Below are 14,305 nucleotides of genomic sequence, written 5' to 3'. Positions count from 1 at the left end.
ATGTCCCCACTTTTCAAAACGCTTATAAATCACACAGAGTGAGGTTTTTTGGGGGAAAGTTGAAATGCAGACAGTCTCCTGTAAGGGGTAGGTTTGGTGTAGGGCAATAGCACAAACAGTAAGTACAGTATAAAAACCATTACGCCTATGGAATGTCCCCACTTTTCACAAAAACGAACATGTGTGTGTGTGTGTGTGTGTGTGTGTGTGTGTGTGTGAAAATTGATTACCTTGTCATTTCTTTCACACAGGAACTTAAGCCTCTGAGCTCTCTTGTGCATGAAGACTCCATCCAGGTGTCCCGTCTCAACAGAACGGATCTCTATGGCTTTCTCTCCCCAGCCCATAATCTGATTAGAGCAGATGTGGGCTACATGCAAAATACAAATACAAAGACATAAGAATATTTTATCATTCACTTTAACAATACTGTCTCTAAGTAGGGGTGTGTTGATCCGATATTCAGTATCGGTATCTCTCCAATACTGGCATTTTCTGTATTGGATCGGGATCGGTTCTGAAAAAGTGGTATCAAGCCACCCCTATCTCTAAAGGCACATGTGCAACAAAAATAACGTAATCCTCTCCTGGCTAATTCAAGCTAATGTGCTTTCATTTTGCAATTCTGCAAAAAGAATATGAGAGCACAGTATATGTGTGTGTGTGTGTGTGTGTGTGTGTGTGCGTGCATGTGCATGCATGCATACTTACCCACAGAAGTGGGCATTTCTCCCCACTGCAGCACCACATCTTTAATGATGCGCCCATACGTGTTGACATAAACGCCCTCATCCTCATAACACAACAGCATCTCCATCCCATCTGAATTGGGCAGGAATACGATGGCGTGAGGAGTCACCTGTGACTGGATCTACAGACAGACAGATGTAAAGAGAGCAAGAGGGAGTGAAAGAGAGGACAAGAGGTCAAAGGAGACTTATCTTTCTAAAGGGGCTATAAAAATTCTCTCTTCATTTTCCAAATGACCCACAAATCACTGATCGCTCCCATGCGATCCAGTGTATTCTTGTGAAAAAATCTTCACATGACAGCATAACTCACATGTACAGGAATGTAGATGTCATAGTTGTTTCCAGAGTCAACATCAATGGCATGGAAGCCAGCACTTGACCCATAGATGACCTTTAACCTCTGACCCTCTTCCACTGTGAGGTCAACCAACAGAGGCCTATGTGGCAGGTCTCCAAATGACTGAGAAGAAAGACAAATAAGCAAGAGTATGAAACTACAGCACGTTACAAAGATTATGTGGAATGGTAAAGCAAACACCTATCCCAACAATTAGATAACAACTTTGTCACATTTGCTGTATTATTATAAAGGAAGTGATGTAAAGAAGCATACTTGTCTCAAAACAATTTGGTAATTGGCTACTTTCTATTACCTTTAACAGAGTAAATCATTATTTATTACTTGCACTACCTTTCACAAGTTTGATCATTTTTCATTGGTTTTTAAACTTCATATGCCATTTTCTTATACAGTAAAAACAGTAATACTGTGAAATATTATTAGAATTTAAAGAGAACTGTTTTCTATTTGAATATATTTTGAAATGCAACATTTGTGTGATGGCTAAAGCTTCTGTTGTCATTACTCCAGTCTTCAGTATCATATGATCCTTCATTCATTCCAAAATGCTGAATTAGTGCTCAAGAAACATTTCTTATTATCAATGTTTAAAAAGCCATGCTGCTTAATTTTTGTGGAAAATGTGATGCATCTTTTTCAGGATTTTTTGATTAATAGAAAGTTCAAACAGCATTTATTTGAAATAAAAATCTTTTGTAACATTTTAAATGCGTAATTTAATGTGTCCTTTCTGAATAAAAGTATTCATTTCTTAAAAAAAAAACCCTACCTGACCCAAACTTCTGAACTTTTTTTTTTAATTTTGGAAAATCCAGTAAACCCTATGTAAGCTGAGCACATAATAAATAAAACAATACAACTCATGTCTCTACCTTGAAGGCCATGAATTTGTGGTAAGGTTTGGGAGCCCAGGCGTAAACCTCCACCGCATTCTTCAGAGCGATAACCAGAAACTTAATCCTTTCATATTTCACTGGAAAAATAAACAAAAACATTCACAACAAAGGTGATATATGACATGAAGTACTTTGGAAGAGTTAGAGCCAAAGTCAAAATAGTTTGCTTCAGGTCTTTTGAACTACCGTAGCTACATTTTCCTAGCCAGTAGTAGTGCAAACTTTCCTGTAGCCTTTACTCTGTGCATAATTAAGCACTCTGTACATGCACGCTTACCAACTTTGTAGTGCACACAGCCCTCCATTTCTCCTACAGTGGTCCAGCCCTGTTTCTTCTCCACCTCTGGGTCATTATGGAGAATTTTATTCCTCAGCCAGGCAAGATAATACACACGCACCTTATTCTTCTTGCCTGAGAGAAAGATAATAAATATGAACAGCCTGCATGTATCCATGTGCCCTGACAGTGATGAGAAGATGGATACTTGTAAATTGATGAATAGGCCTGTGTGTGACCTGATATAGTGATGAGGAGGTTCAGTCCCTCCAGAACGTCCATCTGTTGAAACCTGCGTGAGTTGATCAATGGATAAACTTTCCCCTGGCCACTTCGATCCAGCAGCTTCAGACCGTTCTCTGTCCCTACCAGCAGATTCACACCTGACAGAACAAACACACACACACACACACATATATATACAAAGACCCTCAAAACATAAACACAGTGTTAGGGGACCTATTCTGAAAATAAAGTTTGTCAAGCTTCAGGCTTCTCTGTAGGAGTATCAGGAAAAAGAAAAAAAAAAGCTGTATCGTGAAACTTAAAAAAATATTGAATTTAACAGGCCCTCAAACAGCTAAGAAACATGACCTTACGCCACGATATTCCAAAGCTACAATGATTTTTGGTCATATTTTATGCACTTTGGCCAGAGGGTGGCACTGCCACCAAACTAGTCTTGAATGTTCAGGGAATTAAGGCAATAACAATAGAAAGTTCATCTCAGTACATCTAAGCGTAGCACAGATACAGCCACTCTTCCTGTCTCAATTCATATCGTGCCAAATGCTTTAAATAACCTGACTGCCAAGTGACAGGCCAATGACAGCAGGACAAGTTTGGAAAAGAGGAAACTCAAAAGGCAGAAAATCGAGGTCAGAAATCACTTGTTGCACTGGTATGCCCCAATGAATCAGTGGAAAAGGTTTTGTTTCTAGGACACTTGCTTCAAATGTGATTAGCTAAAATGTGAAAAATGTTTTACATTTGGTGGTACTGAAGAGTTTAAGAGACTGAAATTAACATCAGGAACATTGAGACCTGTTCTTATCAGTGTGCCAAATTTCTCACTTACAAAAATGACACTAAAATGACCCAATGCTAATTGAAATCAGGGAAATTTTAAGAGTGCTCTTGATTCGCTAACCTAACCATGTCTCTGCTTTGTGTGTTAGCTTAAGCGTGTTTTTTCACACTACACCACTAATTGTTAGAAAGGTCAGCTGGGATACCGCCATGAAATATGTAGTTAGTATCACTTAAATGGGCAAGCTCACACACACACACACACCCACACCAAGCGCTCTTGTTCATCTCTTACCCCAGAGAGCAGCACAGAGGATCTCAGAGTTGAATCTTTTCTTGTATTTGCGGATTTCAGGAGTGTCACTAACTGGACGAGTGTTGGTGGGATTGACATTGACCATGGAGCCTTTCCTCACCTCCAGCTTCAGCTGCTCAAAGCGAGAGCCCAGACCTACAACACCCACAAACAACACAAGCTAAGAAACACTGCACTGAGTGACTGAGTCATCTGTCAGCAGTACCTTAAAGGGGACATCAGATGCGAAATTAACTTTTACATGGTGTTTGAACATAAATGTGCGTTGGCAGTGTATGTACACAACCAACTTATAATGATAAAAATCCACCCGGATTTTTTCAAGCCTTTCACAGATTCTTGGCAAATTGACTTCACACAGGCCAAGGCACCTCCCATGACTGTTGACGGACACTGGTTTTAGCACAGACCCACCCTGTGTGAGCTGTAGACAGTCTGCCATTGTTTCGACACAAGAGCAGGAGTAGACAAGAATGGCTCCTAAGCGATTGAGGTGTTTTATTGTTGGATGTAATAATGAACATAGCAGTCGTCATTTACTCCTGACATCTGAGTCACTGAAGACGCAGTGGATTACATTTATTTTTGGGAATGCGCCCCCGATCTACCTAAATGTGTTTATGTTTGTGGGAATCAGTGATTCAGCTTCACCTACAGAAGTAGCGAGTATATGTTTTTTTTAATGAATCTTTGCAAAGCGCCTTTCCCAATAATGTGCTAGTTAGCAAGTTCCGCGGCTAAATGCAGTTAAAGTTTACAGTCTCAGAGAACGGCTCGTCACCCCACGTAGCATTTAAAGGCACATGCACCAAAACAGGTCGGTGTGAACAGAGCTGTTTTTGACGAGGCAAAAAGGATGTTGTTTTAGACTACCATTGAGAAATTCTAACAAAAGTATGTTATAGACTTTTCATCAAGACCCTAAAGAATCATATCAACTTTGAAAATGGGCATCTGATGACCCCTTTAACAACAATGAAGCAATGATTGCAGAACTACACTGCAAAAAACATTTTCTTAATCACTTTAATTTCTTAATCTTGTTTTCCTTTAAAAACCATATAAGGATCCTTAAAAAGAAAAGTCTTATCTTACACAATTTTGTGTACATTTAATAAGTGTATTTTTTAATTAGAAAACAAGACTAAAATACTGATCATTATTCTAATGTTTTTCCAATGTATTAACCATTTCAAAGTTTAGGGTCAGTATTGTGTTTGTTCACAGATTTAAGACTGACAAAAAAAGAATGAATACTTTTATTAAGGGGTGTATTAAACCAAATTAAAAAATATATAAAAAATATGAATGTCAATGATAAAAAGTGTTGTGATTTATAATAATAAATGTTACAGTATTAAATGAGCAGTAAATCAGCATATCAGAATGACTTCTTAAGGATCACGTGACAGAAAATTGGAGTAATGGCTGCTGAACATCCAGCTTTGCCATCACAGGAATAAAATAATTTTAAAATATAGTAAAATAGAAAGTATTGTAATATTACACAATACTACTATTTTTAATATATTGTTGATTAAATAAATGCAGCCTTGGTGAGAATAAGACACTTCCTTCAAAGTCAAACCATTGAACAGGTGTGCATCTTAAATACCCAGTAACTGTCAGACAATTTAATACCATACCTCCAACAGACATGTTATCGCCTGTGCCCACTGATGGTTGGTACATTCCAAGGTCCACAAAGGTAGTAAAAGAGGACTTTCCAGAGGCCTTCACCAATCCCCTGGACTGATACTGAAAGTGATTGCATGATCTGAGTTAACCAATGAACTACACGCATTGGGCAATATTTGTTAATGACTCGAAAAAACAAAGAAAGAAAATATGATGTAATTATATAGAAGGAGAGAATGAAGCTTTAAAAGTTAGGTGGGCAGAGAGCTCACATCATAGGCAGAGTCTTTCCCAGGGGAAGAGTGGGAGGCAGAGTCTGTGGGAGAGTGGGAGGGCTGAACCACATCAGGCAGGTTGGTGTATCCATTATGACTACGCTTCTCTGGAGTCTGCCAGAAACAAACACACAAAAACAAACACATATTGGTACTGGAAAAAAAAGCAGTGAATTCATTATTTTACTTTCACACATGCACACAAAGGCTCAAAAGCTTTTTTGAGGGACCGTGGGGACACTACTGATGGGAACCCTCAAACTATAGGTATTGAAAATATGCTAGTGAAACAATAACACAGTATATGCTGCATTAATAAGGCAATCCCATAATTATTAACAAATTAATAGGAAAATAAAAACATTTTAAATAAATGCTGTTTATTTGAAATGTTCTTTTCTTTGAAGAATCAACAGATTTCAACATTAATAAAAATACGAAATGTTTCCTGAACAGCAAATCGGCATATTGAATTATTTCTGAAGGATGTGAAAATGAAGACAGGAGTACTGGCTGCTGAAAATTCAGCTTTATAAATTACATTTTGAAGTTTATTCAAACAGAAAACTGTTTTGTACTGTAATATTTAAAATGTATAATATTACTGTATTTAATAAATGCAAACTTGGTGAGCATTAGAGACTTTTTAAATAATCAAATAATCGTACCGACCACAAACCCTGTGTGTGTGTGTGTGTGTGTGTGTGTGTGTGTGTGTGTGTGTGTGTGTGTATGTATATGTATGTACACACACACACAGTTGTGCTCAAAATCATTCATACCCATGGTAAATAAGATCAAAGGTGGCTGTGAAAATAAATCTATATTATTAATCCTTTTGATATTTTATTTTAAAATGTACAAAAATCTAACCTTTCATTGGAGAATAAGAATTTAAAATGGGAGAGAAATCTCATGAAACAAATGTTTTTCTCTAATACACATTGGCCACAATTAATCAAACCCTTTTATTCAATACTTTTTGCAACTTCCTTTTGTCAAGATAACAGCTCTGAATCTTCACCTATAATGCCTGATAAGTTTGGAGAACATCTGACAAGAGATCAGAGACCATTCCTTCATCCAGAATCACTCCAGACCCTTCAGATCAACAGCTCCATATTGGTGCTTCTTCTCTTCAGTTCTCCCCACTCATTTTCTATAGGGTTCAGGTCAGAGGACTGGGACGGCCATAGCAGAAGCTTAGTTTTGTGCTCAGTGACCCATGTTTGTTTTGTATTTGATGATTGTTTGTGGATCATTGTCCTGTTGGAAGATCCAACTGTGGCCCATTATAAGATGTCTAGCATGGACATTTTTTATATATGTTGGTATTTAATTGAATCCATGATGCCATGCATCTAAACAAGATGCCCAGGACCTCCAGCAGAAAAACAGGCCCACAACATTAAAAATACAGCAGTATATTTCATTGTACACAAGGGGTGCTTTTTTCATTGGCGTGTGCACCAAACCCATCTTGAGTGTTTGCTGCTAAATAGTCTCAGCCTCAGACGTCACGCCCACGGAACGTTGGCTAAACGTCTGATGCATATGGCACACAAAAGTGGAAACACTTCAGGAGTTTCAAAGTCGTTGTCGGATTGGTTGAATTATACAGGATTTCCGGGAGACATGCGTGTCGCATTCTTGAACGTTCCACCTGGATACAAAGATGCCGTGACACCAAACCCCCTCACGAAAGAAGAAAGCTGTCGTGTTTACAACTGTGATGACAAACGCTTATCAGGATCAAATAAACCCTCGGCGGGCCTTGACCAATGAATGCTATCATAGCCAGAACTTCAGGCTGATGGCTGAAGGTCTGGAATCTATGCGAGATCAGCTGCTAAAAAGCTCTTTTATTTAGTTTCATCTAACCATAGAAGCCAGTGCTATTTGAAGTTCCAGTCGTGTCTGACAACTGAATATGCTGGAGTTTGTTTTTGGATGAGTGAGGAGAATTTTTCGTGAAACCCTCCTGAACAACATGTGGTGATGGTAGGTGCTGTTTGATTTATTTTTATTTTTCTGGCCCCAAGATTCAACTAATCTCTGCAGTTCTTCAGCTGTGATCCTTGGAGAGTCTTTGGCCACTCAAACTCTCCTCCTCACCGTGCATTAGGACGATCCAGACACACATCCTCTTCCAGACAGATTTGTAATATCTTTAGTTGACTGGAACCTCTTAATTATTGCGCTGATGCTTTTCTTACAGCCACTTTCTAAATTTGTGAAGTTAAACAATCTTTTGCTGCACATCAGAAATATATTATTTGGTTTTAATCCTTGTGATCAATGATTAAGGTAATTTGGCCTTTGTGTTCCTCATTTATAATCCTGTAAAACAGGAAGCCAAGGCTGGACAATTTCATGCTCCTAGACACCCTGGTGTGATAAAAAAACTATGATTTGGAATATACTTCAGAGATTTTAAATCATAAGAATTTCTAGAGGTACCAATAATTGTGGTTATTGTGTACTAGAGAAAAATATTTATTTCCTAATGTGATTTCCCCCGACGTTCACTTTATTTTACTTCAATTAAAGGTTAGACTTTTTTTTTTTTTTAAATGAAAGATCAAATGGATAAGCAATGCAAACTTATTTCCACAGCCTTCTTTGATCATATTTACTAAGGGTATGAATAATTTTGAGCACAACTGATATACATTTATTTATACTCAAAAAAATGGGTAAAGATCTGAAACCTGAATACACATCACATTATAAAAATATTTAGTCGTCGTAATGTAGAAAGATAGGAAAAAAAAAAAAAACAGTACACACATACATGCAAACAAACACACACACACACACACACACACACACAACCATCTTACCCTCTGTACAAGCATGGTTTGGTCTCCATATCCTCCGGCACGTTCTTCGTCTCCTCCTTCACCTTCCTCCTCCTCATGGACCACCATAGTGTTAACAGAGTCAGAATCTGCATCACGTGGGCTGATAAAGACATTGAAAGAAAAATGTGAAAAATGAAACCAAAAAACAACTGTGAAGTATTCCCACATCATTGTCTCGTACCGATCAGTAGGGCTTTCCTCTTCTGCTCCCTCTCCACTCTCACTCTCTTCACTGCTCTCACTGCTTTCTGAGGAAGAGGAGTAATCATTAGCCTTCACCGGGGGCCGCGGCTGCTCCTCTGCCCGCTCCTTAGAATACAGACCATGGTCCTGACACATTCACATGAGGAAGAAATCAACAGGAAAGTGAGAAACACTTCATCACGCACCACATATCTGTAGTCATCATTACATTTACATTGGATCTCTCCAGATTGAATCAGACCATAAGATTTTGATTATGCATTCTGCCTTTCAAAAGCTATCTAGAGTTTGGAGGGTGTGGTGTGGGTGTGGGCAGGGGTTCTTGGTTGGGGAGGGTAAATGTGGTCACACAAAGACCATGAGCGTGGGACTGTCCTTCTACAGATGCTGGCGGTTGTGGACTGGTATGCAGGTGAAATCAGCAGGACAACAGACTTCTGAGGAGAGACGGGAGACGCTAAAGAATGGTCCAAGATGTACATAATGCATCCTGTGTGAATGTCTCTTCAAGGAATGGTTCACCCAAAAATGAATGCTTGCTTTCTTTGGTGAAGACAAAATATGATATTTTAGAGGATGTTTCAACTGCTTTTTTTGTCCATAGAATCAAAGTCAATGGGGTCATCGTTGCATTATTCAAAAAAATATATATACATTACCGTTCAAAAGTTTGATCTCTTATGCTCACCTTATGCTAAGCTTAATTTATTTGCAAAAATACAGTAAAACAGTGATATTCTGAAAGATCACCACAACTTAAAATAATGTTTTAATTTGAATATTAAAATATTTAAAACATAATTTGTGTGTAGGCAAAGCTCTCCCAGTCTTTAGTGTCACATGATCCTTCAGAAATAATTCAAATATACTGAGTTACTGCTCAAAACAATTTCTAATTATCAATTTAGTGTAGAAATTCAAAATAGTTTGTAACATTATATAAGGCTTTACTGTCACTTGACCAATTTAATGCATCTTTGCTTAATAAAATAATAAAAAAAATAATAATAAAGTCATACTGAACCCAAAATTCGGTACGATAGTATATATGTGATTAATTGTGATTGACTTGATTAATTTATCAGCATATCACGCACGTACTGTTATTAATTCGATTGACAGCTTTTATATTTTTATATCTTAAATCATGTGATTTATGTAGTGATTACCCAGAATTACATATTTATGATTCATTACTTTCAACATATAATGGGAAAACACAATGTTGATTTGACATTTAGCCTCATCCACATGAACATCATCACGAGACGATGTAATCATGCAAGAACACAGACGGACATCATGCTGATTCACAGATACGGGCACTAACCTCTCCTATTGCTCTCTTATAGCTCTGAGGGCGGGAAGAGGGAGGAAAAGAGATTGATGAGAAGAGAGAGGGATGAGAAGGATAAAGGGAGAGGAGGAAAATGTAAGGAACAGAGGTTAGTGTTTAGAGGAGGGCTGAGTGTGTTCATTCTGTACAAGACACGGGCGAATGATTTGGGACTCTATGTGCATGAGTGTGTGTATTTACATGCTACTCTTATGTTTATGTGAATGTGTGAATCTACATCTCACCGCTGGTCTGCTGGGTCTGGATGAGGTTCGGGATTCTCCTGGTTTGTGCCGGCCGTCATGAGAAAGGGTGGGGGAGGAATCCATCTTGGACGAGCCTGAAATAATCCCGCAACAACATTATACACTTCATTTTTAAGAGTGTAGGGTTCTGCAGCAATTATAAAGATTCCAAAAAGGGGTTTTCACCATAGAACAAACCATTTTGGATTCTCCAAAGAACCTTTCATCAATATTTCATAATTATTTTCTTAGTCTGAAGAACATTTTACAAATAAAGACACATAAAGAACCTTTTTTTTTAACAGTATATCCAAAAAAGGATATACTGTATATCCAATTTATTTTATTTATGAATCATTGTTTTAATTTGTTAATGCCGCCAGGTGTACCCAAAGAGGGGTTTGTCAGATTTAGCTATCTTTCTCTGAGTTAATGATATTTTCGATCTGCTAACACAAGTTTATTCTGTATTATAAAATGGATAGTTCCGGTCCTTGATTCTGATTGGTTGAGCCTCTTTCGAAGCTGTTGTAAATTACTCTACAAACCTACACTTTTGTTTACTTTGTGTTGCTTGGCAACCACTTTGTTGCAACCACAACTGTTTCTGAGGAACTACATTGTTTGGTGGAAGAATTCTGTTTTTATTAAAGGGGTCATATATAATGCGATTTCATGGTTTCCTTTGTCTTTGGAGTGTTACAAGCTGTTTGTGCATATATAAGATCTGTAAAGTTGCAAAGATTAAAGTCTCAAACCCAAAGGGATATTCTTTATAAAAGTTAAGACTCTGCCACGCCCTCCTAAAACGGCTCATTTGAACACGCCCCCACGTCTACGTCACGGTGTGGGAAGATTTGCATAACACCATCCAAACGTATACACAATGAAAGGCGGCGTAACTTTTATTCTCGTTGTAGTATTGTTGTTGCCGCCGCCATGTCATGGACGTGGAGACGCTGTGTGTTTCGTTGTGAAAGCAAAGTATTTTGTTTGGCCTTCCAAATGAGTACACAACTAGAAATCAGTGGTTAAGTTATATTTACAACACTGTTCCAGAACAGTACAACGCAAATATTCGAGTGTGTGCAGCGCATTTTACGGAGGACTGTTTCCTGAACCTGGGAGAGAGTAGCCTACAATGTGAACACTATGAATGGCTGTGAACACTATAAAGTGGGGCAATTCCAACATCGCAAGGACAGTCTGGTGCGTCTAACCTCACAGCCTTTAAGTATTTCGATATTTAAAGAATTTGATACTGACTATTCAAACGCAAGTTTTGAGCAGTGTAGAGTAGTGCTTGTTGTTTGTGCAACAAATGCCTCGTTTATATTGGGTTTTATTGTTTTAGTCTCGTCACGCCGGGACACGGCATCACAACATGGTAAGGGGCGTAACATTTCCGTCACATGCTTGAGGTATTGGGCCGATCACAATGCACTGGATAACTGGCCAATCAGAGCACACCTCGCTTCTCAGAACGATGACCTTTGTAAAATTCGACGCGTTTCAGAAAGGCAGAGCATAGAGGAGCAACAATAATGTACAGTATGTGGAAAATAATGTGTTTTTTGAACCTCGAACCACGTAAACATTGCATTACAACAAATACGTACACAAAATAAAGTTATTTTTAGCAACATCATATGACCCCTTTAATATCATTACACTTTATTTGCTCCGTTTAATTTTTTTGAACCTTACTACGTATATGGAATAACCATTTTATAAAAGCAATAAGCCCCGTGTAGCCGTGTTTTACAGTGAATTTATAACAGCCCCTTAGCTGTTATAAATTCACTGTAAACCACTGCTTCTTGGGGCTTATTGCTTTATTTTCACATTCATTAAGCAGTCCCATCAGGACTTCACATACAATTACCTGTAAATATTTTTGCACATAATCATTGAAATTGTGGTCCTGGTACTCCATGCACAAGGCATTGGAGGACAGGTGAACACTGATTAATGTGTTTTGGCTCTGAATTATGGTTTTCGATTAGCTAATATTTTTCCCACTCTCAGATTAACATTTTTTAAAGAAAAGATGTGGGGAGATGTGGTGCCACAGTGTTGGTAAAACCTGACCTACACAACACTCACTGAGTATGCGGTGTCTTTCTAGAGAGCCGGTCTGTGGCAGGTTGGACATGATGTTCATGCTATCTCCTCTCTCCCAGCGCTCATTGCGACTCAGATCAGGATTACTGACACAGAGAGAACACACAGTGCAGGAGTCAGTGCAGTCAAATGATTTGTGTAACAGCTGGATGTGTGTATGTACGTTACCTTGCTCGAACTGGGTGTCTGATGCCGGAGGAGAGATTTGTGTTCAATGCAGTGGCTATGGAGGCTGTTCTCTGGGGAATCTAAAAGAGAGAAATGGGGTGAGGAATTATGGGAAAACTCAACATTAATAAGTGTGATCTATGTTAACCACTTATTACATGCTTTATTTTCACATGCTGTTTAGTGCCCAATCCAGATGAGTTTTACAAAACCTGTATGATTATTTAGTCTTACTTTAGGAGGTTGTTCAATCTCAGGAAGACGGATCCAGGGTCCCCGGTCATCTCTCATTGGCCGAGACTGAGGGGCAGGGGTCTCTGAGGTGGGGTCAGAGTTTTGACGGACTAGTTCTCTGGAGTGTAGAGGGCGAGGTGTGGGTGTGGGAGAGGGATCCTGGGTGGGGAAGGCGGACATGGTCTTAGTGGGCTGATCGCAAAGCGACTGAGAGCGAGGGACAGGAGCGGCGTATGGTTTTAACGGCACCAGGTGGGCCATCTGGAACTATGGCAGATGGGAAGGAGGATGAACGAGTGAAGAGTGGAAATCAGTAAAGCAGTTGGGCAGAAATGGAAACAGGATTGTGTCATGCAAAGAAAGGAAACAGGCCACCGGGGTTGGGTAGCAGAGAAAGGTAGAAGATCCAGCACAGGATATGCAAGTGAAGAGGAAGTTTCCGAAAATGATGGAGGATTACAGAGGAAGCAAGTGGGGTCCCACAGGAAAGAAAGAGAAGGGAGGAAAAAAAAAAAAGAAAAAAAAAAAAGAAGTGTCATTAAACAGAGAGAGTAGAGTTAGCCAGAGCATGCAGCATTAAAGTACAGAAACGATGGCATCCTCCTAACTATCCTTTCAAAAGTTTAAGGTCGGTTTTTATTTAATTTTTTATTATTATTTAATATTATTTTAAACAAAAAAACACTCTGAATTCTACTTGAATTGACAGCCCTAATAATTTTATCACTGTTTTGGAGGTATGACTACTGAGTTTAACAAACTAAAGTTTTACTGATTTACAAATGAAAAAAAAAAAAATGACAGGTTGCACACCTTTCCCTGCCCACCCTGTGGTTCCACAGGTCTCTGCATAGGTGGGGTCTGTGCAGCTCCTGATTGGCTGATTGATTCCGAACGGGACTGGATATTGGTGTCAGACACTGTAGTGCAGATTTTAGGAGAGCCCTGTCTGTTCAGTTTACTGCGCTCCTCAACCTGAGAAACCAAACATAATAGTTTATATTCTGACAGTTCAGTTCAGAGACAGGGCTCCAGTCAAAATAATCAAGTAAGGAGCCATTGGCTCCTATAAGAAAACAACTTAGGCGCCAGATTATTTTTTTAGGTGCCACAGAATAAACGTGTTTTATTTATTTTATTATTATAATTATTTTTTTTACAATTTAACATTTCAATCATACCGTCATGTGTTTATGTCTCATCTTTTCTTGACTTTATCAGCATTTTAATTCATCTTGTAGATAACCTGGGAACTAAGGTTCACTTAAAGTGGGAACTAAAAGTCTTTTCCAACTTACAGTTACAAAGAATTGTTCATTACACAGAATCTGTACCAATATCATGGACCATAAGCATCACTTGGCCACTGGGTGTAGTTTGGGCTCCTCAATGAATCCTATAAATGTTGTCATATGTCTTTCAAACATTCAGCCTGTTTTTCTTCATTAGTAAAATGTATTTTTATAGGAGGAGTTGAATCATGTAGAAAACAGGTTAAGTAAAAATATTAATATGCAATAGCGCATAAATATAGCAAAATGCTCCTCTTTATAGTTATTTTTCTAGCTGACTGATGAACTTATGGA

General features: G+C 38.5%; 1 protein-coding gene across 6 annotated transcripts in view; it reads right to left on the bottom strand.

Moving 5' to 3' along the window:
* mink1 (misshapen-like kinase 1) overlaps positions 1-14,305 on the bottom strand; it is a 45,714-nt gene that overhangs the window by 5,271 nt on the left and 26,138 nt on the right. For 3 of the 6 annotated variants that reach the window (XM_058774853.1, XM_058774857.1, XM_058774856.1), the window contains 17 exons: positions 13,533-13,694; positions 12,720-12,986; positions 12,486-12,565; positions 12,300-12,403; positions 10,194-10,288; positions 9,943-9,966; positions 8,590-8,738; positions 8,388-8,508; positions 5,542-5,658; positions 5,278-5,389; positions 3,611-3,766; positions 2,526-2,669; positions 2,287-2,421; positions 1,986-2,086; positions 1,063-1,212; positions 712-871; positions 231-370 (listed from right to left, as the gene is read on the bottom strand). In XM_058774853.1, coding sequence (XP_058630836.1) covers positions 231-370; positions 712-871; positions 1,063-1,212; positions 1,986-2,086; positions 2,287-2,421; positions 2,526-2,669; positions 3,611-3,766; positions 5,278-5,389; positions 5,542-5,658; positions 8,388-8,508; positions 8,590-8,738; positions 9,943-9,966; positions 10,194-10,288; positions 12,300-12,403; positions 12,486-12,565; positions 12,720-12,986; positions 13,533-13,694 — 2,217 coding nt within the window. The remainder of the gene's footprint in view (positions 1-230; positions 371-711; positions 872-1,062; positions 1,213-1,985; positions 2,087-2,286; positions 2,422-2,525; positions 2,670-3,610; positions 3,767-5,277; positions 5,390-5,541; positions 5,659-8,387; positions 8,509-8,589; positions 8,739-9,942; positions 9,967-10,193; positions 10,289-12,299; positions 12,404-12,485; positions 12,566-12,719; positions 12,987-13,532; positions 13,695-14,305) is intronic. The other 3 variants (XM_058774854.1, XM_058774859.1, XM_058774858.1) reach the window with 2 other exon arrangements.

Source organism: Onychostoma macrolepis, chromosome 05 (assembly GCF_012432095.1).
Source record: "Onychostoma macrolepis isolate SWU-2019 chromosome 05, ASM1243209v1, whole genome shotgun sequence".
NCBI lineage: Eukaryota > Metazoa > Chordata > Actinopteri > Cypriniformes > Cyprinidae > Onychostoma > Onychostoma macrolepis.
This window is presented reverse-complemented; position numbering and strand designations above follow the sequence as displayed.